The following is a 26,325-nucleotide window of genomic DNA, read 5'->3' on the forward strand; positions in this document are numbered from 1 at the left end:
GAGACATGGAGACACTGCACCCTCATACAGACAGAGCAGGGCTGGGATTTGAATTGTAGTTAATTTAGCTATGCCGAGGAGCGGTGTTCTGATAATGAAGTGCATTGTCTTTGACACTTTCATGGGGTATGACTGTGAGTCTTTCAGAGCTTGGGATAAAGTATTTTCTCTTCAAGAGACAGAGCAAAAGAGAACCTAAGTCCATAGAAAATTCCGAGGTTCAAAGCAGAGAAGGTTGAGATCACACATCAACAAAGAGTCAAAGCTAAAAGGCCAAAAATGAGAGGCCAAACTGAGTTCCAGGAGCCAAGAGGAGGTGAATCGCTATCTGGTCCTCACAGCCAGGAGGGCTTGGGCCTTAGCTGCTCTCAGGCAGGGGTGGCCGTGCGCAAACAAGTCCAGTGTGGTGGCTAGAGGAGCAAGCTCACCAGCTTTCTCGGTGGTGATTGTCAGAGGTGATGTTTCTCTCATACGGTCAGCAGTAGACCCATTGTTCTAAAGCTTTCTTGCAAGTTCCCTGAAGTACACAAGGTTCTTAATCAAAGCTAGAATCTGAACTCAGACTCATTAAATCTGAATCTGAGGTTTGTCTGCTTGATAATGTTTTCATCAATGGGCAAGAAAACAAAAGTGATAGCAAATAACTCTACAAACCAAATTGAAATACAGAGCCAGTGTTATAGCCTAGTGGTATTGGCCTCACAAGTTCTAAGTCCTGAGTTTGATTCCCAGTACCACAAAAAGAAAAAAAAATACTTCTGATATGAGTCAGAGATTAAAAAGAAAACAGAAAATAAGTTGCCCTTCCAAGTTTACATATTCAAGTTAGACGTAGTGTCCTTGGGCTCATGCTAGTTTCTGGAAGAATCTTCTTCCATCTTTGCATACAATTGGGACAACTGTGCCTAAAGATAATTCAGAGAAAACTCTGTGCTGTGCCCTCAGATGATTAAAGGGTTGGAAAATTAGGAAGATGAATGAAGATCCCGGGCTCATTTTCCCTGAATGGAAGGCTGCAGTTGCCAAATGTCTTCAGTCTGTGCAGAACTCTCGAGCCAAGTATGGTGTGCAGCTGTTTGCTGGTCTTTGCTGTGTGTGTAACTAAGATCCGTTGGTTAGTAAGATTTCAGAAAGCAACCCTGACAGCAACCAGTGACTGTCGGTGAGCTTCTTTGTGGAATTCACGGGGTGTCCTCTCTGAGGTCTTCATGTGATCTATTCAGTGTAGGGTGCGTGAGGCAGCGAGGAGCATTAGAGGACTCTCAAGGTCCCTTCTAGCCCTGAGGTCCTATTATTATTGCATATTTATAGAGTGCCAAACTTGGCTCTGTTCTTTTCGGAGACCAGAATTGCATTCACTCCCTGTCCAGTGCTATCACAGTCAAAATTAGACAGATCAGCAATGCGTTCATCGCCAAGTCAAGTCCAGATTCTTTGGGCGTTTGTTCACCAGGCAAAGTGCCTGGAAGTGTGTATTCTCGTGAGGACGTTAGAGGTGGCCTGAGAGCATGGCAAAGGATTTTAGGTTCGTGCTGTAACTCTCCAGTGAGACTGTATTGCTTTCCTCTGGGAACGTCTATAAAATAAATACATAAATTATGTATTCTGTGCTGTCTTCAGAACCTGTAACCTGAAATAAAATGGAGAAAAAGATTCTTTCATTGCCAAGCTATTTCATACAATATATAATATTCTTTTATTTCAAAACGACAACTTTCAGTGCCTCAGACATGGTTTTAGAATCTATCCTAGTGAGTAAACTAAGGCAACAAACTGATGGTGCTGATTTACAGCTGTCTGAATAAATCCCCAAACTGGCACTAGGGAGGAAGAAAATATAGAGGAAAAACTACAATTTAAATTGCCTGAATTTAAAAACGATCGTTTACCTAATTAAGGATTCATTTAATAATTAGCTAAGCTGCAGTCCACTTTCGCCAATAATGCTCTCACACTTCTTTTTAGTACCAAACTGTATTTGTCGCTGATTTTAAATATTCAAAAAGGTTTGAAATATGATGCAAAGAGCACAGATACATGCTTTACCAACACTTACATCTTTTTAAAATCTGCATGTGTGCTGCATGTGTGTCACAGTGTTCTGCGCGTGTGTGCAGTGTGCTGCATGTGTGTGCACAGTGTGCTGCATGTGTGTCACAGTGTGCTGCATGTGTGCACAGTGTGCTGCGCGTGTGTGCACAGTGTGCTGCATGTGTGTCACAGTGTGCTGCATGTGTGTCACAGTGTGCTGCATGTGTGCACAGTGTGCTGTGCGTGTGTCACAGTGTGCTGCATGTGTGTGCACAGTGTGCTGTGCGTGTGTCACAGTGTGCTGCATGTGTGTGCACAGTGTGCTGCATGTGTGTCACAGTGTGCTGCATGTGTGTGCACAGTGTGCTGCGCGTGTGTCACAGTGTGCTGCGCGTGAGTGCACAGTGTGCTGCATGTGTGTCACAGTGTGCTGCATGTGTGTGCACAGTGTGCTGTATGTGTGTCACAGTGTGCTGCATGTGTGTGCACAGTGTGCTGCGCGTGTGTCACAGTGTGCTGCGCGTGTGTCACAGTGTGCTGCATGTGTGTCACAGTGTGCTGCGCGTGTGTCACAGTGTGCTGCGCGTGTGTCACAGTGTGCTGCATGTGTGTGCACAGTGTGCTGCATGTGTGTCACAGTGTGCTGCGCGTGTGTCACAGTGTGCTGCATGTGTGCGCAGTGTGCTGCATGTGTGTCACAGTGTGCTGCGCGTGTGTCACAGTGTGCTGCGCGTGTGTCACAGTGTGCTGCGCGTGTGTCACAGTGTGCTGCGCGTGTGTCACAGTGTGCTGCATGTGTGCACAGTGTGCTGTGCGTGTGTCACAGTGTGCTGCATGTGTGTCACAGTGTGCTGCGCGTGTGTCAGTGTGCTGCGCGTGTGTCACAGTGTGCTGCATTTGTGTCACAGTGTGCTGCGCGTGTGTCAGTGTGCTGTGCGTGTGTCACAGTGTGCTGCATGTGTGTCACAGTGTGCTGCGCGTGTGTCAGTGTGCTGCGCGTGTGTCACAGTGTGCTGCATTTGTGTCACAGTGTGCTGCATGTGTGCACAGTGTGCTGCATGTGTGTCACAGTGTGTTGCATGTGTGTGCACAGTGTGCTGCATGTGTGTGCGCAGTGTGCTGCATGTGTGTCACAGTGTGCTGCATGTGTGTGCACAGTGTGCTGCATGTGTGTCACAGTGTGCTGCATGTGTGTGCACAGTGTGCTGCATGTGTGTCACAGTGTGCTGCGCGTGTGTCACAGTGTGCTGCGCGTGTGTCACAGTGTGCTGCGCGTGTGTCACAGTGTGCTGCATGTGTGTCACAGTGTGCTGCATGTGTGTGCACAGTGTGCTGCGCGTGTGTCACAGTGTGTGTGAGTCCATTGAGTAAGCTGTATATGGCGCACATCTCCTGTCATTCTCCTCTGGGGGAGGTGTCAGCTCTTCCTGTTACTTCTGGTTTGGAAGAATGGTCTGACTGTAGGTAGGTTGGCTGGAACTCACTATTTATTTAGTCTAGGCTGGCTTCTAGCACTTGAGCTTCCTGCCTCACCCTCCCCAGTACTGGGATTACAGGAATGCACCACCATGCCCAACTTACTGTTTTATTTTAAAAGTAATTTTCTAACTCTTCAAAGTAAAAAATAACTTTTGTTCTGTGGCTCGGTTATTTTTTAAGTAATTATTTTATTTTGTTTATGGATGCTTTGCCTGCATGTATGACTGTGCACCACACTCATGCCTGGTATCTATGGAGACCAGAAGAGGGTGTTACATCCTCTGGAACTAGTGTTACAGACAGTTGTGAGCTGCCGTGCGGGTTCTGGGAATTGAACCCAGGTTCTCTGGAAAAGCAGCTGGTGTTCCTAACTGTTGAGCTGTATGCCCAGCCCCCACAGCTCAGTCATTTACCAAACATGCAGGCCCCTTGAGACTTCATATTACCCGACCTTTCTGTTGTCATCTTAACTGCCCGTAGGAGGTCCTTTTCATATGTTTTATTGTCTGGACTTTATTATTCTCCCATTGTTCTTTAGACAAGTTCTAAGTCTTGAAGTAAGATGCCGCTACAACACCTAAGGTCTATTCCAGGACTTTAAAGGTTTCATAGTGTTGTTACATGATATCAATAGAAGAAAACTCATTTTTAGAATGTGAGTATTACTTAAGATTTCTATGGAATAAAACTACACAGACTCAGTTGAAGTTTTTGTGATGGAAACTCATTTTCTTTTGAAGCGAGTGCTGATCACAGGGCTGAATTCTCACGTTGATGGAAATCATTCATGGTAGTTTCTTCTCTTCAGTTCCCAAACTGAGACTCGCTGGAGGGGCAGCAGCATTAGATCCAGACTGCAGGGGCAGGTGCATTAGATCCTGACTGAAGTGGCAGCTGCTTTAGACCCAGGTTGACGAGAAGGGTATGTTAGATTCTGAGTAAAGGAGCAGCTATTCAAGTTCCAGAATGAAGATGTGGAGTAAGGGACACCATAGAGCAAGATGTTAAACTGTTCAGAAGATCAATGGGGAAGTTCTTGCTATTTTTATTCCTAAAAATGCTGTATGTAATTGACTTATTAACAACTTTAATATTTAGGATTAACACCAACTTTGACTAAATCACCGCTGCACGTTGTTAAATTGTGAGGTCACTTCATTAAAGCGTTGTTTCTGTGGACATTGAAAATACAGAGCCAGACAGTCGGTGGTGGCCCACCTTAAACCCCAGTGCTTGGGAAGCAGAGGCACGTGGATCTCTGTGAGCTCGAGGCTAGCCTGGTCTACAGAGCTGGTTCCAGGACAGCCAGGGCTACACAGAGAAACCCTGTCTCGGAAAAAAAAAAACAAAAAAACAAAAAAACAAAAAACCAGAGCCAGAATCAGTTCAGGCTCAAGAATGACAGTCTCACTCCTCATGATTTCCGTGAAGATGCACCGCCTCCCTGGAAGGACCACAGGCCTGGAGCAGGCTCAGATAGAGGGCAGACTGTGCCACCTTCGGCAGCCGCTGAGCGCTGCCTTTGAAACTACCCGAGAGCCGCACTCTTCTCTGATGACAGCTAATTCCTGCTTGTTTTTCTCTTGCGGTTATTAGTTTTAAACATGCTGCATGCTTGCTTGATGTTCACTACTGCCAGAAAAAAAAAACAGGCAATATTAGTTCTAAGAATATTTTTCTTTCTGAAGCACCTACAGTCAGGATATGCGATCTACCGTAATTCTTACTCATTTGATATACAGCAATTTATTCTTGTCAGTAGAGGATGGGTTTGTTGTTTCAAATTGCTGGGGTTTGTTTTTGTTGGCATATTCCCCAATACAAATTGAATGGCTGACAAACATCTATTTGTCTGACAGTTCAATCTAGATAAGTGCCCTCTGTTGCCTAACAGTACACTTTGGGGTCTCGGAGATAAAAGCAACCTGAATGCTAGGCTTGTAGCAGAGCTTCTTCATGCAGATAACAGAGGTGATCCATATTCCTGGGGTCTGAAATCACAGAGAGAGAAATGTGCATGTGCATTGCTCCTTCATAATCCAAGCAGGACTGGCTACCTCATGAGAGCAATAACAGTTGATATGAGATGGACCTGGACTTGAAGAGGAATGTGCTATTGGCTTCTGAAGCTGGAGGAGTAGAGTGGCTTAGCATTTTCCCACAGCACACTGGCTTTTGCTGAATGAATTTGCTGCCTGTTTAACACAGTCACTTTGAAATAAGTTACAGCTTTAGGCTGCGATTCTTCTTCAGCTCTGATGTTCTGCTAGAGATGGGGTTGAAGGGGTCTTTGTTTCTTCACAAGATAAAGAGGTAAAATTTTTTCCCTATTGGCTTACCTCTATCTAAAAACATGTGGGTCTTTCTGTAGAATTATCTCCCCAATATATTCATATCTTTTTTAAAAAAATGGATGAAATGTGTGGTAGCCACAATTATGTGGCTTATCATGTGAAGAAGGAATTGATTGACTGCAAAAGGTAACAGACATCCTTGAAATATGTTAAAGAGCCCCAGGTGGAGATACTCTTACAAAATAATGGTTTAATTGCTAGAGCTGCTGATTGATAGATTAGAGAAATAAAGGAGAATATAAGATGATTTTCATGTGTTTATCTTAGACTATCATGTGCAGGGTAACACCACCTATTGAGTTAAGGAAACAGGAGGAGTGTGCATGGAAGAAAGATAATGCCCCAGGGCTGTCTTGAGCTGGAGACAGTTGCTTTTAGGTCAGCAGTTCTCAACTGTGGGTTGTGGTCCCTTTGGTCACATGTCAGATATCCTGCATATCCAATAATAGTAGCAAAATTACAGTTATGAAGTAGCAACAAAATAATTTTGTAGTTGGGGGCACTACAACATAGGAACTATACTAAAGGGTCTCAGCATTAGAAGGCTGAGAAACACTGCCTTAGGTTTAGATGCCAGTAAGAATTGGATTTTGTAGCGGCGTAAACGAATGCAGACAGTTTGTAAAAATATATATAGTTTTAATGTAGAAATAGACTTACAGAACCACCGTTCCTGCGGAGACCAGGAAAGTAGAAGAGACAGCTCGGAGCACGCTCGCCAAATTTATAGGCAGACATTAGCCCGAGGCGAACACGCCCCCTAAGGGGCGGGAATTATCCCTACAGGATTTGTGGTTTAGCAGTTTTAAATGCTAGGTTGATGGTGGGTACAGATAAGACTATTCAGGTGAGTGAGATGTGGCCTAAGCATGAAGACAGCATTTTCATGGTCAGATTGAGAAGGAAGTGATGATGAAGGGGGATTGGGCAGAGACTTGGACAATGCCTGGGATTCTTACAGATGTTGAAGCTGAGGCTGCTAAGGAGCAAACTGGTGGATGATATCATAGCTGCATCAAGAAGGCAAATCAATGCCAGGTGGTGGTGATGCGCACCTTTAATCCCAGCACAGAAGCAGGCGGGTCTCTGTGAGTTCAAGGCCAAGGCCAGCCTGGTCTACAGAGTGAGTTCCAGGTCAGACTTCAAAGGTAGACAGAGAAACCCTGTCTCTAAAAACCGAAAAGAAAAAGAAAAAGTCAAATCAAGGATACTGAAGCAAAGCTCCTTCAAATTAAGCAACAAATTCAGTGAAGTAGTATTTGTAGTATTAGATGATAATGTGCAGGACAAACAAATCCAGGTTCATACTGGCAAGTGATTGATTATTGAATTGTGGTTAAGTAGTCAGATCTCCTACACAGAAGAATACCAAACAGTTTCTACAGATCCATTGTCCTGAGAGAGATGGAGTTCAGTATTGTGAGTGCAACAGCTTAAGGGGAGCTGAATAACTCACCCCGCCATAGAGAAGACTGACATGTGCTGCTTCCGCCAAGAGATCGAGATTAATATCAACAGTGACATCTTGTTGATAGGAAACGGCTTTGATTTGATATGGTAGATAGCTCTTTCCCTCTGTGTCCTTTCTCTTAGAAGCAGAGAACTCCAGATTATTTATGAAAGAAAAAAATCTGACAAGTCTCAATTGAGGAGACCACTAAAAATTTGAGAGTCTTCGAAAGAAGAGCAAGAAACTATCACAAGTCAAAGAGGCCAAGGAAGCATGCAATCTAATATGAGAGAAGAGTGGACATGGGACTCCTCCATAACTGAGACAAACCAGATGTGGCTTGAATGAGAACTTTCTCTTTTCATTGCAACGTTTATATAAATCTAAAACTATCAAAATCAAAAAGTTATTTAAATAAATAGTAAATAAAAGTTATTTAAATAAAACGTCAGTACCTTTGACAAATAGTAAGTCTGTGGGCATCCTGGAGACACCTGAGGAGTGCTAGGACAGCATTGTTCGTAGCAAGGTGAGGAGTGAATGGGGCATCAGCAGGTGGTTACGGCTGTTCTCATATTGAAGCACCTTGGGTGAGAAGAAGAGGATAGTGGGAGACTGGGCACTAGCTAGGAGGAGTGGTATAGGGTGACAGATGTTTGTTAGATATACAAAGCTGGGGTACGTTTAGAAGTATATGTAAACTGGAAGGAAGGAATAAGTAGAGAATAAAATATTAGAGAAGAAAAAAGTAGCCCTTGATTGCTAAAGGAAAGCCTCTGAGTAGAAAGGATTTTAATTTATTTAAAATGGAAAAGGTTTTAGAAAGAATGTTTTGCTTATGAATCCGATATGAATGTTTGTACTTTATTAAGCTTTGTTTGGATCATTCTAGTTCAGAAGTAACTTTTGAAGTGTTTTCAAGAAAAATTTGGAGTACAGTGTGTGGACGGAGTTTCCCGTCTAGACCTCCAATCAGTTTTGCCAGATGCTCCCCAAATAACCCCACAGAGATTTGTTATTAATTATAAATTCTCGACTGACAGCTTAGGCTTGTTTTTACCTAGTGATTATAACTTAAATTAACTCATTTCTATTATCTATGTACCGCACCGAGGCTTGTTTGCCTCATATATGTAGTATTTTCCATCCTGCTTGCTCTGCATCTCATGGTGTCTCCTCAGATTCCTCAGACTCCTGTGACTCCACCCTTCTTCCCAGCATTCTCTCAGTTTGGCTTTTCTGCCCAGCTATAAGCCTGTCAACTCTTTATTTCCCAACAAGAAGATGCCTTGGCAAAGACACATTGTAGGTTATTCCATAACATTTTCCTCTTTTTGTCTAATTAAAAAGGAAGAATTTAACTTTAATATAGTAAAACTCTATAGAACAAAAACAGTTATTAAGTAAGAATTACAGTTACAATATCTAGTCCATTTGTCTCTGGCAAATTTAGAGAAAATAATCTATTATCTTTGTGAGTCTGAAGTCTGAAAATTTTATATCTAATGTACCTTTTATCATTACTTAAAAAAACCCTTTAAGTCTAATTATTTAGTCTTTAACTCAATCAAAGACTCCAGAAGGGTAAAATGTTACCTAATGATAGGAACTGCCTGGATACTCACCCAAAGTCCTTCTGTAATGTTGGAAAAGCCAACTCTGGCCTACAGGCCTAATATATCTCACAGACTTTTCTGAGATGCTGAGAATTTTGAAGGACTGTCCTACTTTGTCTTGATAAAGTGTGGTGGTTTCTTTCTTTTTTGTCCTGCTGGTCCAGTTTGGACAGTATACTGTTAGCAATTGGGGCAAGGGCAGTTTCTTTGCCTAAATGGCTAGCTTTTGCCATAAGGGAAGCAAACTCCATTATCTTCTCTGAAATACATTGATACTGCCAGGAGCAGACGTGTCTCACTGTAAAGAAAAGTCTTATGTTATAAGACATTTTAAATACAGTATTCTGTAGGTCTTTGAAGTGTTTGAAGACCATCTATCTAAATATATCTCTTCAACCTTGAAAATATACCTACTCTGAGTACAAGTTCAATTATTACAAATGACTAACTATTAACTCATATTTCTTAATTATACATTTTATTTTTTAATGAGCTATGTAGACACAATATTCCAAACAAGAGTAGAAACATATATACAGTATAAAAAATACCTTTAAATTGGTATCAGTAAACCAAAATCCATACCAATGCAAAGTATTTTGAGATTAACAGTTGTTTTTTTGGATTAAAGTAGATTCATTAATCTACCCTTTTCCCCTATCATTCCCATATATCCCAAAATTGATCTTTGAATTTAACTCTTTTGTTAGCTTTTTTTAAAAATGGAGACCAATAACATCTTGTACCCAACCCGCCTAAAGCAATAACAAATATCTATAATTTATTGAATAACCAAAACCTACCCATACACCGTCTCTTGTGAATGTGGGCATCATTCTCTGTACTACTTGCTGTTGTCTGTGTGCACAATTATTTTTGGGGGAAGCTTAGAAAATCAGGATAATTATTAGGTCTTGGCTGGAGTAGTTTGTGAGGCTGGACCATATGAGCCAGCAGCCTTAAAGCTGTTTTGGATGCAGAATTTTGAGGAAACTATAACAGAGGCATTTTGAGATGCTGGATCACTAGGGCCATCATTTTTATTGGTATCTGGACTCCTTGTTCTGAAAATACATAAACTTTTAAAGGTAACATGTGTTTCTGTATTAATACTAGTATAGACTTGTATTATACACAAGTTAGCCAAAATGACTTTTTGTTTTATGTTTGAGAAGGTAAAATGTATGTTATGTGTTTTGTAGTTTTTCTAGGTTTATTTCTTTATTTCTGTAGTCAGGATTTTCAGTGGGCCTTCACCAATCAAACCTGGTCCATTTCAACCTGGAATTAATTCACATCCTTCTGTTTTTGTTTTCTGTGGGAACAGAAGCATAACCTCTTCCCCAAAGCAACATATCTTTTGACTTCAATTTTAAATCAAGACATTTTAAAAAATATATAGTTTGTTTTAATCCAGCAACCTTTATAATCCAGAGTGTCTTAACAGCTCTCATTTTTTTCATCAACAAACAAAATATTCAAATACAACATAATGACATACAGAATCCAGACTCTTTGTATATTTCCCATCCTATGTGGCTTTTTTATACTACTTTACTCTTTCTTCAAAGGCTTTATTATTTCAAAGCTATTTTTCCTATGACTGTCTATACCCATTTTCTTTCCTTTCTTAAGCCAATACCATTTTTAAGCACATTGTAATGTATATAGAAGTTTAGTTTTTTGTTTTGTTTTCTGTCTGAATCTGTCTTTACTGCATATCTCTATCCTTTTCTGGCTGCATAATTCTTTAAACCGCTAGGCTAGGACCTCCACCTCAGCTTTGGTGGCTGACTCAGCCCCAGTCTAAGTCTGTGAGAGATGATGAGCCACAGGCCTGGCTCATTTCTTAACCAGGAACTGCATTCAATCCCACAGCTCTGGGATGCTGCAGGTGTTTTTACTTAGTTTGTTGTTTTTTGTTTGTTTGTTTTTAGCTTCTTGGGCTCTATGTGGAAATGCAGGCCCCACGTTGGATGCCATTTGTAGGCGGTCCACCTACAAAGGCATTCCTTTTCTATCCTACCAGCTGCTCCCTAATAGCCAAACAGAGACTTAATATTAATTATAAATGCTCAGCTGATAGCTTAGGCTTCTCTCCATCCAGTTCTTACAACTTAAATTAGCCCATTTCTATTACTGTATATGCTACTCTGAGGCCCATGGCTTTTACCTCTCCTGCAAAGAGTTTCCATCTGGCTGGTGGCTTCTCTGACTCCACCCTTCTTCCCATCATTCTCTCTGCCCCCCAAATTCTGCCTGGATATCAGAGAACAATACAGTTTCGCAGTGTACAGAAGAATTATTCCCAGTAGTGACTTTCAGGTATTGCCTATGTAGTGCAGATTTATTGGCTGTATCCATAAAACATTTACACTGTCATGTAGCTTTGACCTTTGAGTACCATTACCTCATTGTAGCAGCATATTTTCAAGTATGGAATCTGTTGACATGGCTTAAAAATAAACAAGAAGAAATGGGTATAGAATTGTTATCTATGAGGTGGCTGACTCCAGTTTGGAGTTTCAGAGTAATTGTGCAGTGTGTCTTTAGGCATTGTGGGTTCTTCTTTATCACTGGCAATAGCTTTCCTTGCAGCCTTATGAGAAGATCATGGTTGCTTTATGGTGCAGCCTTTGGAGATTAATCTTGAAATATATTTCACTAACATTCACCCATGTGGCTGTGACTCATCTTCTTACATCAGAGACTTTATTCCATCAAATAAGATATTTAACTTTAAGTATTTATCCTCCCCCAAACCTTAGAGTTATTGTTGTCAATATTTCAGGTGTTGACACCAGTGTATATTGTAAGGCTTATGATTATTAATTGTTTCCGGAAGAGGGTGTTTTGTTTCAGGATGACCTGATGATAAATTCATATAACAAGGAGAGTAGTGTAGCTAGCCTTGCCTTTGGGGCCCAAAGACCACAGCCTGTCTCAGAGTTGTGTGTGCAATAAACAGTGGTGGGAAGAATGCCACCATTGGGAGACCGGTTCTCCTTGTGAGGTCCAAATCCTGTGGCATGGTAGAACACTCATCTTCTGGCTGAGGACCAACCACTTTTGAGTTCTATTATGGTCTACATGATGCCTGATATGGTTCCTTGGTGTCAGTTGTATGGATTCCCCAGCATCACTTGTTCTTGGATAAGTAAATGACCCAAATTATGGCTGTGGACAGCTTTTGAAGGGAAGCTAGGCACATTACACCGAGAAATTATAGTTGTGTGAGTTAATTACACTAATTTATATACCTTTCTCTAGTAGATGTCTTTCATACAAGCAAAACATCTGCTGCCATGGCTTTTACTTATCAGAGTATTATTTTCAGGGTGGGTGGTATTTCAGGTTACGTCTGTGGAATTATTTAATTTTGTACTCAGAAAAGACTTTAAAGAATTGGATTTCTTTTACTGCATACTCACCCAGTTCCAGATGCTGATACCAACATCTGGGCATTCTAATAGAAGCTGATTTTCTGACTGAGGTACCTTAGTTGCTGGTTGACAGGCTGACATGGCCACACCATGTTCAGTGTCAGTGTCAAAAGTTATAAGCTACAGTGTGTGAAGGCAAGTGGGCCGTGATCCCAGCCGACTCAGGCTTGAAACACCAGTGCTGCAGAGAAATCTCAACCAGGTTTGGAAATGCTGAGAGAGGAAATAAGAGGTGCAGTTACCTGGGCTGTGGGGCTGCCCAGTTTGCAAATTATTAAATGATGCAGCAGTGATGCAGTCAGGATTCCTAGTCTAAATAAAAATCTAGTTAGCACTGCACAGCACATTTTCCATATGGATCACATATGGGTTGTGTGAGTCTCTTTGTTTATACACACACACAGAATCTCATAATATGCACAGAAATATTCACATGTGTATTATAGCTCACTGCAAGAAAGTAATTAGGAAATGTGGTGTATTTTATCTCATAATGTACAGCTAAAACATACATACCCATTTTAAACATGTCAAATATACTTGAAAGTACAAGTGAAAATTATGAGTGATTATGACTTTTTAAAAAATTGTAGAAATTTAAGTCTGTTTTCCTAGTATTCCATCCCAAAGAATGAAGAATTACCTGGTGCTCTCATGTTAAATTGCTTTTCCCACTTGGTGATGCCTCGTGGCAGGGTGTGTTAGTATTTCCTCTCTGGTGGTATAAGTGTGGTCCTTTAGCCTTGAGTTTGTGCTGGACAGGAAGTATAAATTCCCAGATCACTGAAGTAGCTCAGCTTAGAATTCGTACAGTAGGAGGAAAGGACTGACACCTGCATATGGTTTTCTGACCTCCATGTAATATTCAGCATGGCATGCATGTGGGCATGGGCACACACATGCACACACACACATATGCACACACACATGCATGCACGTGTACACACACACATTCTTGCACACACATGCACACACAGTAAGTAAATAAATATGTAATAAAAATGAGAGAATATACTTTTCCATCACTGGTACTAAGTGCTGGGAACATGTGGACTGGGCACTTGATGTTCAGCTCTAAAGTTTTAAGGACTGTTTAGTGTCTAAACAGTTGAAAAAGGACAGTTATTCTTAGTTTATCCATTCTTTAAAAGAATCAGATTAAAACTGATTTTCTTTAATAATACTGAAGAATGACAGTCAATTGGGTTTTTTTGTTTTGTTTGTGTGTTTGTTTTGCTAACCGCCTGAAAATGCAGCACCCTTTGTATCTGAATTAGTCGAAGTATGTGGACTTTCTCAAGCTACTTTTGGTGTGTTGAGAAAGCATCCATAGGGAGAATGCACTAATTTGTATTCTTAGTCATGTGTACATCAGCTTCATTGCATCCTATGTGTCCTATCAGCTGCTATTCAGAGGAACTTGCTTCCTGAGGTTATCATAGCCAAAGTATTAAGAAAGATTTATGTCTGTTTATAATATTTAATCCATGTAGTAACCACAAGAAGTAAGCATTAAGAGATGTAAGCATTTTAGAGATGAGGATATTCAGAAGACCTAATGTGACCAAGATCACTGGCTGGGTGCTCTCTGTGTTTTTCATTCAACTCCCTGTTCCATTTTATCTGAGCAAGTTGCCAGTGATCAGATCCTTGCATATGAGTTTACTTTGCCTTTATCTGAACTGTGTAGCTTGAGATGTTGTCACAGAAATTAGTCTGGCTGTGGACAAACAGAAGTGTGATTAGAGATTGAATACTTGGTGCCAGAGGTATATGTATTTTCAAACATAGTAGCTGGACATTATAGTGCTGAGACGTCATTTAATTAGAACCAGATAAATTAGGTAGTAGTGATGGCCAACAGTCATACGGCTTGCTAACAAATACATTTTCATGGCATTCTGTAGATATCCCAAAGTGTTAACTATAACAGAAGCAGTTCAGTTCTTCGGAGCAGTAAAATTCCTTGGCTCTGAAAGCATAGCAGGTTTTAATAGGCGTATCACCTAGTAACTGTGGCATTATTAAATATAAGGAGACTGAAAAACATGGTAGAAGCAATGGAAAAGTCTGGCCAGCATGCTTAGTTTGTTTTAGGACTATAGAGAAATCTATTAACTATGGCCGCTATAGACCAATCTGATTAGGAAGTGGGACAAGCTGTTCCTTTCATTACACCAAACCCACACTGCACTTTGTATCAATTATTTGGCTGTCTGCAGCATGTAGATTAGAATAAAGGGCTTTCTCGGTGTTTGTGAATTTTGCGGATTGCTGATTAGTAATTAGAGTACTGAATGAAGGAAATTAGGCCAAGACTGAATGGGAATGCGAAGGTCTTAATTCAGTAATACAGATGTTAGAAACAGATTGTCTTGAGCAGCTCATTCAGTATAGTGACATTGTACATATCCATGGTGTTATTTTGCTTCCCATGTAAGATTCAAGTCAAATGCCTTGGAGATGGTTTCCTCTTCTATGCCTTGTGATATAGCTGTATGGCTATTAATTTAGTGAAATATCCTGTTTGCCAGGTGTGGGAACTAGCTGATTTTATTGTAATACCAGATCATTACTTAATTCATATGCAACCAAGCACAGCACATGGAAAGCATTATAAATCTACTTACAATGTGGCTGGTCTGATGATAACATTGCATTAAATTCCCAGGTGAGGCAATTTAAGCAATTGCTTTGCCATGTGCACGACATGGAAATTAAATTCTCATATACGCTTTAGTAATAAACCAACCTCATTGTTATGTTTTTGCTTGTGGTAGGCCGTAGAACCTCATTCTGCTTGCAGATACAGTGTGTCCCGCATAGAGTCATATAGCAGGTAGTACCAGAGATGACAAGTTTTAATTAATTTAAACTAAGTTAACTCATGTTGTTCCCAGTTTTGCAATGTGTGCCCACAGACACAGTGAGCTCAATTGGGAAATGTCAAAGAGTAGGTCAAGTAGCTAGATTATTTCAGACCAAATTTCTAGACCAAACTGAAAAAATGTCTCTGTTTGAATTTGGCTTTAAGAAAACCAGGCAATCAGTACACAAGCATCCTGTTCCTATCAACCAGAATCTCTTTACATGTGAAATCCTTATTTTTATAACTACAGACGCACTTTTGTCGTCATTTTAGAGTAGTCAGATAAACATGGTCCCTCTAACTGCACAGGGGACGCAAATGTATTGTTAATCTGTCACAGTTTTCTCGTGTCTGTTCTGTAGAGTTTTCCAACACTATCTAGTTCATTTGAAGTATGAAGTATAAATCATAGAGAGTAAGTTTTACACAACTAAAATGAGGCCTGCTCTTAAACAAGTGTGCATGCACACATGTGTGTGTGTTTGATATATTGCAATGTGAAGCTTTTCCACCTTTATGGTATAGGCCAGGCATTACAGTAGATTACAGATGGAGCAGACTGTGGCCTTCTCCTGCAACCACACACAGGGACCAGCAGACTGTGGCCTTCTCCTGCAGCCACACACAGGGACCAGCAGACAGAGGACGTCTCCTGCAGCCACACATAGGGACCAGCAGACAGGGGACGTCTCCTGCAGCCACACACAGGGACCAGCAGACAGGGGACTTCTCCTGCAACCACACACAGGGACCAGCAGACTGTGGCCTTCTCCTGCAGCCACGCACAGGGACCAGCAGACAGGGGACTTCTCCTGCAACCACACACAGGGACCAGCAGACTGTGGCCTTCTCCTGCAACCACACACAGGGACCAGCAGACAGGGGACTTCTCCTGCAGCCACACACAGGGACCAGCAGACAGGGGACTTCTCCTGCAACCACACACAGGGACCAGCAGACTGTGGCCTTCTCCTGCAGCCACACACAGGGACCAGCAGACAGGGGACTTCTCCTGCAGCCACACACAGGGACCAGCAGACAGGGGACGTCTCCTGCAGCCACACACAGGGACCAGCAGACAGGGGACTTCTCCTGCAACCACACACAGGGACCAGCAGACTGTGGCCTTCTCCTGCAGCCACGCACAGGGACCAGCAGACAGGGGACTTCTCCTGCAACCACACACAGGGACCAGCAGACTGTGGCCTTCTCCTGCAACCACACACAGGGACCAGCAGACAGGGGACTTCTCCTGCAACCACACACAGGGACCAGCAGACTGTGGCCTTCTCCTGCAGCCACACACAGGGACCAGCAGACAGGGGACGTCTCCTGCAGCCACACACAGGGACCAGCAGACTGTGGCCTTCTCCTGCAGCCACACACAGGGACCAGCAGACTGTGGCCTTCTCCTGCAGCCACACACAGGGACCAGCAGACTGTGGCCTTCTCCTGCAGCCACACACAGGGACCAGCAGACAGGGGACTTCTCCTGCAGCCACACACAGGGACCAGCAGACAGGGGACTTCTCCTGCAACCACACACAGGGACCAGCAGACTGTGGCCTTCTCCTGCAACCACACACAGGGACCAGCAGACAGGGGACGTCTCCTGCAGCCACACACAGGGACCAGCAGACAGGGGACGTCTCCTGCAGCCACACACAGGGACCAGCAGACTGTGGCCTTCTCCTGCAGCCACACACAGGGACCAGCAGACAGGGGACTTCTCCTGCAGCCACACACAGGGACCAGCAGACAGGGGACATCTCCTGCAACCACACACAGGGACCAGCAGACAGGGGACGTCTCCTGCAGCCACACACAGGGACCAGCAGACTGTGGCCTTCTCCTGCAGCCACACACAGGGACCAGCAGACAGGGGACTTCTCCTGCAGCCACACACAGGGACCAGCAGACAGGGGACTTCTCCTGCAGCCACACACAGGGACCAGCAGACAGGGGACTTCTCCTGCAACCACACACAGGGACCAGCAGACAGGGGACTTCTCCTGCAACCACACACAGGGACCAGCAGACAGGGGACTTCTCCTGCAGCCACACACAGGGACCAGCAGACAGGGGACGTCTCCTGCAACCACACACAGGGACCAGCAGACAGGGGACGTCTCCTGCAGCCACACATAAGGACCAGCAGACAGGGGACGTCTCCTGCAGCCACACACAGGGACCAGCAGACAGTGGTAACTGACAACCAGGACTAAAAATGTTGACAATTTCTTGATTTGCCTGGTTAGCTTATGTATAGAAGTCATTAACTATTTATAAAATGCATTATGAATTGGGTTCCTTCAAGCTGTAGCTGAATGTGTGACATTTCCAGCTCAAATTCTCATGCTTGCATTTGGCTAAAGTACAGATTTTATAGTCTTAATAATAAAGTAAAAATGTTTTAGGTTTATCAGGATACAGTAAAGGTTTCAATTCGTTAATTTAGAATCTTCTAAAGTATCATGTAGGTAATTAGTAATCCAGCATGAGTTTTTAAAATTCCACAAAAGATAACATGATTTATTGATTTTCCTTAAAACAAGCCATTTGTCATTGGAAAGAATTTCATCTTCGTTGTTGCTGTTGTTTTCAAGCAGCACAGCGATGATTTCAAAGAGTGAGTTGTGGTTATGACATACAGTCAGCTTACTTAAAAATTCAAATGCTGAGAAATTAGGAGAAAATGTTGGTCTTCCAAATATAATTCTTAATAAAGAACAGCCTGAATTTGTTTTATTTTTGGAAAATGAAACTCTAGTGCAGACTAGAATGGCATTGTACCGTTCTCATGGGTAGTTATTCCTATTTGCAATGGGTCTGCCAGGAAACACTTTGCTACGCTCAGCATATCATTTGCTTAATTACAGCCAGAAACGTCCTCCACGACCTACCTCTCGTCCCAGTGGTGAGGCGTGCCTTTCACAGAGACCACCTACAACTATGGGTGCATCCTCCTCTATGGGAGCACCATTCTCTTCATTGCTGCTGTCGAAGCAGTGCCTCCTGACCAGAGCAAGATTAGATAACCAGGGCTCTACATTTGTAATGTCGTCTTTGTTTGAAGTATGATAAATCTAAATAAGAACATAATGGAATTGCACAATCTATGCCAATTTATTGGTATTTTGGTAAAAAGGGGGAAACAGAAAACAATCTCCATATGATATTTTTGCATCCTGTGGAATGTTTTAGTCCCCCATCGTGATGAAATGAATAATGCAAAAGGCAGCTCTGATACATCAGCCTGTCTTAAAGGTTTTCATTTCCTTTAATGCTGTAAAATACTTTCACCTACCTGGTTTGAGACTGTGATGGTGGGGTCTTCAAGTGGTCAGAGAGGTTTGGCATGATCTAAGTGGGCCGACCTTGTACTTAGCATTTAAAAATGTTCTGTATGAAGTCAGTAGAAATGGGCAATCCACAGTAGCTTCCACAGGAGAACCAGGTTAAGCATGTGCTCTCTGTGGTGAGAAAATATCTGGCGAGTTCACAGACAAATTGGTTGGGCCACGCCTGAACTTTGAAGAGCTTGCATATTGATGTCCTTACTGACCACACACCAAGGCCTTATGTCTCTGACCTGTTCTTCTCCCTGCAACGCCGCTATGGTCTTGTTTATCTCCTCACAGAGACCTATTGCAGCTGCTGAATTTTAAGACAGATGTTTGTGGCAGGAAAGCCCTGTTGAAGAGGGAGACTCTGGGCAGGCAGGGGTGGACACATCTGTCTCCTTTATCCCTAAGTGTTTTATAGCTTTGTGTTGTTTCTCTGAGTCTCTCCAGAGCTGGTTTATAAGGTAGAAGAAACTCAGCTGAGCATCATGATCCTGAGATTCTAGGCACAGTGGAAGGAGAGTTCCCTTTAGAATTCCACGATACGCCACTGTTTTCCTCAAACAAGTATCTGGGTGGTGTGTGTTTATTTATATTCCAGAAAGCCTTTTAAAACTGGGTTCTGCTAGATCCAGCATATCATTTGCTTAATTACATCTAGAAGAGCAATAAACTGAATTATATGCAATAAACCAAATTCTCTGTTATGTGCCACACTTGGGAGAATTGAAAAAATAGTAAAGAAAGAATATTTTCTGTGTTTTGTGCTTCAGATAGGCACCCACTTGAGAAAGACAAGCTTTTTAAATGATCTGTAACTCAGTGGTTGTTCTTGTCTGAGGTTCCCTTAAATAATATGATTTTAAGGTCTAATGAGCCGATTGCTACCGAGCAGTGTTATTCATTGACTACTAGAAAAATAGAATCGTAATCTTCCATTTGCCTTTTGCTTATGGATTACAGGTAGTTCTTTGAAACTCTAGGGCTTTCTTCCAGACCATAGATGAACAAATAAAATCTTTAAGTCCTAGATTGTTGGAGTCCAGGAAAGACATGACAGCTTCCCACCCTCCACTTTCTAACTGACCGTTTTACTTAATTAGTTGAGAAGCAGAGTCAGCAGCAAATGATTTTTGACCCTGACATGGTGAAGATGAAGTAGGGACTGATCACCAGACTCAAGTTTCACAACTGATTTTTGTGTATTTAGACAAGGCCTGAATGGCTTGGAGCCATGTCCCTCTGACTGCAGTGTACACGATGCGCAGGGTACCGGACAGGCGAGGGGATGGATGCTCCAAAGCACCATTCACTGAAGACAGTGACTCATAGCCTTTAGTTACAGGAACTGGGGAATTTCTTTGTGTTACCAGTGTCTGTCTGTCTGCTCACCCCCCACTTTCTCTCCCTTCCTTCACCAGCATTGCTCTTCCTTAGGCTATTACTTAGAGATGAGTTGGGGACATTTGAATACCGCTAGCTAGGGAATGGCTTACAGTCCCTTCTCTTCCTGGAGAGTAGCATCCCAGTGATGAAATATACATGTGCTTGTCCAGACAGTTGGTGACAGGAATATTATCCTGGAAGTGGAGACTTTCAGAGGTTGTTCTAGATTGCACAGTGCAATTCCTCCGGAGACTCCCATACATTCCTGCTTTAATTACAATCTGAGTTTTCAAACTAACCAGCTATATAACTGTGTTTCTTCCAGTTTAGTAGTTTTATTCAAACAACATGCAGAAGAATAAATTAATTTTAATCTACTTATGAAAAATAATAGAACATTAACACAAAGCAGAAATTTCTTTCATTATTGGTATTTCTTTTTAAAACAAATTTGTAATTTCCATTAAGCTGTGTTGGGGAACTTTGAATTAGCTGCACAGCTTTACCGGTAGGCTTCCATTAGGGGGCTCCCCAGGGTCTGAGATGGCCGCCTTGATACCAGGACTGCTTGGCCGTGTTTACTTTCTAACGCTCACCTTGCTCTTTCCCTTTTTGTTTTGTTTTATAGAAAAGGTCACGGATTGCCTACAGTGACGAAGTACGGAATGAGCTCCTAGGGGATGATGGGAATTCCTCCGAGAACCAGGTAGAATGCTAATGAGGAAGGCCTGGTGGGTGGCTGGAGGGTGAAGGAGGTCACAAGCACACTGGGCTCTCAAGCTGCTCCCTGACAGTGTTAGCAGCAACTCATGTGGAAGCGATACTGTTTAATGCAAAGCTGGAGTCTTAATCAACTTCAAAATGTTTCTCGGAGATCTTACATTTAACCCTTTACCTCGTGATCACTGTCTGCCATCTTTTAAAAAAACTCTTTTCTTCTCTTTTCTTTATTATTTAGTACTTAAGGAATAACTTGAAACACGCTGTTTGCAGACAAAGCCAAGGTCTTCACCTCAAACACATGTAAGAGGAGTAAAAAAGTACATGATGCAGCTTTGATAGGAATGCAGCACAATTAAGTCAACACTCGCAGCCAAACAAATGAAAGTAAGCTTTCAAAATCCAGCCTCACAGCCCCGGCTCCCATTGTGTGGGATGCAAATGCCCAGCGCCAATGTGGGACTGTGTGCATGCCCAGGCAGAGGCCTGCCCTCTTCTGTGGTGACAGTGGTAACAATAGCAATAGGATAAGCCCTGCGTGCACCCCAGGATCTGCATACAGAAAACACATTCCCGATACAGCTTCTTGTAAAAGGTTCTTACAGCTTGCCCGCCATTCCTCATTGGACAGCCGCACAGTCGTGTCATGAGTCTAATTAGCACCCTGCTACTTTCTTTGAATTAATGCTGCAGACACCGTAAGTTCACATGGTATGGTATGTGCAACTCTTTAAAAGCGTGTCTCAAGATGCTTGCTGTAGAGCTGACTTTGTCTCTCACAGCCCTGGGGACTGCTGGGTAGCAGGGAGCGCCGTAGGTAAGACCTTCTTCCAAGGGTTGCTTCTCTGCCCCCAGAATGAGCACTCCCTAGCTAAGACACAGCTGTGACTGACTGGAGGAAGCTGCAGCCCATCCATCCAGCAGAGTTTGCAGCATGCACCTCCCACTTCAGGGTTTATATTTACTGGCACTAAATTATGCAGCACAGAATGTGAGCACTGTAACCTGGGCGGAGGCTGGTGTGACAAAGGCACCCGTCCACCCACCCGAAAAGTGGGAGAAGAATCACTGAGCAGGCCATTTCTTTGGGTTGCCTCCTCCTCTCTGTGGATGGTATCAGCCTGAGTTCAGACATCACTCAGCTTTGACTTGCAGTGTCAGCTTCCCTGACTGAAATGTGAGGACAGCTAACAGGGGTGGTGCAGAACAGAAGTGAACGGTAATGTTGGGAGGGGGGTTACTCAAAAGAGATTAAAAAATGGGAGAGTGAGAGGAAAATATTTCTGCCTTTTTATAGTGAGGTTTGGATTATGCATGACTCTTGGAATGAATCACAATTTTCTTCTCTAACTACTGTAAAAAAGAAAAAGCATTATCTTCTTTGCAAAAGAAAACAAACAACAAACAAAAAAAGTGTACGTGCAGCTTCCCTGTCAGTTCCTTTGGAAGCTGTAGACTTTCCCAGTCTGAGCAGCTGCTGGAGAATGGACAGAAGGGAGGGGCTCCTGCCTAACCCAGGCTGTGTGTTCTGATGATGCTGTAGTTCTCTGACAGGATCCTTTTTACACCTTGTTCACTTATCTTAAGGGACATTTAATGCACCTAAAATATTAGCCTTACGTACATATAAGTATGATTTTTATGCCTAAAGAAAAATATTCCACAAAAATAGATTTGAGCTCATAATTTTTGAATTTTTCAAGTTATATCCTGTCAGTTTAAAGTGATTATGCAAAGATTTCCCCTAGACTTATCTGAATGAAACTCACAAGTTCTGAAAGTGCTGGCCCTGAAACTGGTAAGGAGCTGCCAGTCCAGTAAATACGGCACAGCGGATTGCTGTCATGAGGGTGTGGAGATGGTCGGCTACGGCTCCGTGGACTTTCCAGCCTCACATTTGAATGAGCTGTGAACATTCACAGAGATCATGCTAAGCTTTTTGGATAATTTGTTACCTTGCAGAGCAGAATCTCCGTGACACGATGAAGTCATTAAGTCCTGTGTTGAGGGTCTTTGTCATAATATAGGAATTTAAATGAGCACGTCCTTAACCACTGGCTTCAGACGTCACTTGAAAATAACTTTTATTCTCTATCAGTGTTGCCCTGACTCAGCAGTCAAAGCAGAGTGTCTCTACAGAAAAGGTTTTAATGGGCTCTTCATATACATTTGTACAGAGCAGAAGGTGGGTGTTGTGGGTGGAATGACTACCCACGATCTATATAAGAAACTCTCTTCTGCCCAGAGAGAAGTTTATGTTCATGCTGACTGTTGAAGCACTGGCTTTCAGGCCTTTTTTGTTGTTTATCTAAGAAACACTTTTAATATACACATAAAGCTTGGGTATAAACAAAATTAGTCATAGTCACTTAAATTAGCATTTATCTGTCAACTAAAAATCAAGAGTGATTGAAAGGGGAAAAACAAAATAACAGCCAGTAACTGTGACTGCAAGCATATAAAGTGCTGACTTCATTCCTAGTGCCTTGTGCACAACTCCATACAGTGGCTCCTTGTGACGCTTTGGACAGGCACGAACACAGGAGCAATCAGCTCCATCTCTGTGGCGTTTGTAGCCAGTCCTGTTAGACATCTACAGCCGACTGTTGATGCGCGTAGCTGCTATCTTCTAGCTGACTATCAATAACAGTAATTTACTTTGGGGGTGTATTTATACGTCTGCCATGATTGGGAATGCCACTGTTTGTTCAATTAAGGATTTTTCAAGAGTATCTTTAATGTTCTCAGTACAATATACATTTAATTGCATTCCAGATCAACTCCTGCACAATTTCTGACTCATATCTGTTTCATTTGATTAAATATACCTCATCCTGGATTTACCAAGGGTGGGGGGGGGTGTCAAAATCTGCCCTGCACCTGGAAGTGCTGAGGATCTGGTCCCTTCCCAAGAGTGTGTCCCACACCTTCGTGTCTGTCCTCCGGTGTGCAGTGTCATTTCTCCGAGAGTTGAGCTGCTGGCTGCAGTGCCGCAGCATTTACCCAGAGTGGAAAGCTTAACAGTGTTTTAACTTGGTTTCCTTTCATGACAGCCATTCTCAAACAAAAAATAGATTATAGAATAAAGCCATAGACTTTCAGAGTGGGGTGTGGCAATGGCGAGAACAAAATGCTCAGAGATCTTTTTTGGACATCAGTAGACTCTCTGTTGCCATATGCAAAATTATATTGATCCAATGCCTGAGAAAATCCTACAAAGAAATTTTTTTTAACTGTATAAAGGGTGGAATAGTTCCCACTATATGAAGTTTTTGTGGTAAAGCAATATTTAACAGATAATGATTGCTTAATTTTTTAATACAAGGTTCTCTTAAGTTCCGATTTGGGCTTGCTGTGCGTAAAGTGTGTCAAACTTCAGCTACAGACCAGGGGGTGAAGTCGGTCAATTTAATTCCGCAAGATCTGAAGAAGGTCGGTATCATTTCATATAGCCCCAGCGGAGCAGATCATTACCAGGCACAAATCTGCTCCTTCGTGCTGGGGGTTTCTAGCAAAATAAATAGACTGTCATCATAAGTTCAGAAAATTGTGTGTTCGACCCACGATAATGTGTAAAGGGCGTTTAATAGAGTTCAGCATTTATTCGTTATCTGTATGCGGACAGAGACGGCAGTGGCGTTATCAGCTTTAAAAAAAAAATTCGGGAGTTCTGGGAGTCACGTGATGCGCCTCACACATGCACAGAAGTGCACGCATGCGCACCCACCCACCCTTGCATGCTCCACAGTGCAGTTTTGATTTTAGTCACAGCAGAAGGCTTAACCACAAGAGATTCCACTGGTTCAAACCAGCGTAAACCAGATTTTTTTTTCAGCCCACAAAGGAACAGATTACCTCTTGTATCAAATTCTGCATTCCGGGTGGGGTTGTGGGGAGAAATCTTTGTTTCAAAAAAAGAGACGTGGATTACCATAAGCCAGCATGATGGTTTTGCACACTTTCATGGCGTCTATGATAAAGCCAGTAACTCGAAAAGTGTCCAAATCACTACCTCTAGTGGAGGTCTAAGCATTGTTAATTTGCAAAAAGCGACCATCTTTGTTTATTTCTATGCATAACTCTCAGCCTAACCAAAAAAAAAAAAAAAAAAAAGGAAAGGGGAGAAAGATGAAGATTAGTAACGTCCCTTTACTTAGCTTAGCTACAAATCCGGTGTGGAGTTTGAATGCAGCCATGCAGCACAAACAAGATAGAACATTTTTTTTGTTTTGTTTTGTTCGAAACCCATTGAAAAGGCAAATGGGCAGCATTTTTAAACACCCTTGCTTATGGCAGGGTGGCATACCCCAATGGACTCCATTGCTGGAGAGGGAGAGGGGTTTTAAACTTTGGCCCTTTAAGGATCATAGTCAACTGAAGAATAGTGCCCCAGAAGGAAAGAGCTGTGCGGTCAATTCCCACATTGCCTGTCTCTGGGATTTAGTGTCTGCGGGTTTTCTGCTGTGATGTTCAAATGGCAAAGAGAAAAGACCCCGATGTGTGATAGGCCAGGTATTCTAGTTTAGGTTTTAACTTCATCTGGAGAACAGATTTGTTGCTTTTCCACATGGAAAGATGAGACTCTACCCTGGATGGCTGTGGGGAAAGGAATGAGTATTTAAAAACAATAACTTTTGTCTGGTGTGAACCAGGACTTTTAAAGTTTAACATTTAAAATTTTGCTAAGTGCAGATTGAGATGCCGTACAATTAATTCTAAACCCTTTCTATAAAGGGTTTATGACAATCTGAATCTCCTCCTTGTAGATTTTAAGTACTTTCCAGGAGAAAAATGAAGTAACAGAGTGAGCTGAAATGTGTCCCCGTCCGCCTTGGGTCTGACCCTAAATCAGCATTAAGTGTTGAGAATTCAGGGCCGTGGTAAACTAAGCATCGCACTTTTAGAATTACACTGAACCATTCGTAGCACATTGGCCCGCTTGTGTCAAGTGTGGTAACCGATGTTACAGACACTTGGATGTTTAAGGATGATCAGTTATCGTCCTGAATGGCTGCGGATGCAAGGCTCAGACCTAGAATGTGACTCAGTCTGTTGTGGCCCGGGCTCCTATTCCGTTCATAGTAGAAACCGTGGTAGTATTACCAGGGCAGTGATGTTTGTGTTTTAGAATGATGTCAAACATACCGAGAATGGGCCAGGTGTATGGTTTCATAGATTCTTGGTTTGTAGGGGCTTTCCACATCTGTTACTGTCAGGAAAATGAGGAAAAGTAGGGGATTAAAATGCCACAGTGGGAGAATTGACTAACAAATAAAAGAGTGGCTTTGATTTGACTTGTGAAAACGAACCACAGTACAAACACAGGAAAAGGGTTCCTTGTTTTGATATATCCCAGTTTGGAAGATTAAGATTACTAAAAAATAAAGAAACAAAAAGTCAAATAAAAACACACCCCGTAAGTGCTGTACCATTTAAGAAAAAGCACCAGTCTTGACATTAACTCCTCTGATAGCTACTTTGTACATGCTTTTGTTGATTCTCAGCTGAAATAGTGTTAACCCAATGCAGCCTGTCATACAATGGGTGCAAGTATGGCATTGACCCAGAATAATAGTAGCTTATCTTTGTTGTTGTTTTAAATACTTAACGGAGCCAAAGCACGAACTACTGGT

At 42.4% G+C, this 26,325-nt stretch overlaps 1 protein-coding gene across 4 annotated transcripts in view; it reads left to right on the forward strand.

The window, feature by feature from the left end:
• Vti1a (vesicle transport through interaction with t-SNAREs 1A) overlaps nucleotides 1–26,325 on the forward strand; it is a 345,424-nt gene that overhangs the window by 69,913 nt on the left and 249,186 nt on the right. For all 4 annotated transcript variants that reach the window (XM_075974426.1, XM_075974424.1, XM_075974427.1 and 1 more), the window contains exon 4: nucleotides 20,601–20,678. In XM_075974426.1, coding sequence (XP_075830541.1) covers nucleotides 20,601–20,678 — 78 coding nt within the window. The remainder of the gene's footprint in view (nucleotides 1–20,600; nucleotides 20,679–26,325) is intronic.

This window comes from Microtus pennsylvanicus, chromosome 5 (genome assembly GCF_037038515.1).
Source record: "Microtus pennsylvanicus isolate mMicPen1 chromosome 5, mMicPen1.hap1, whole genome shotgun sequence".
Taxonomy (NCBI): domain Eukaryota; kingdom Metazoa; phylum Chordata; class Mammalia; order Rodentia; family Cricetidae; genus Microtus; species Microtus pennsylvanicus.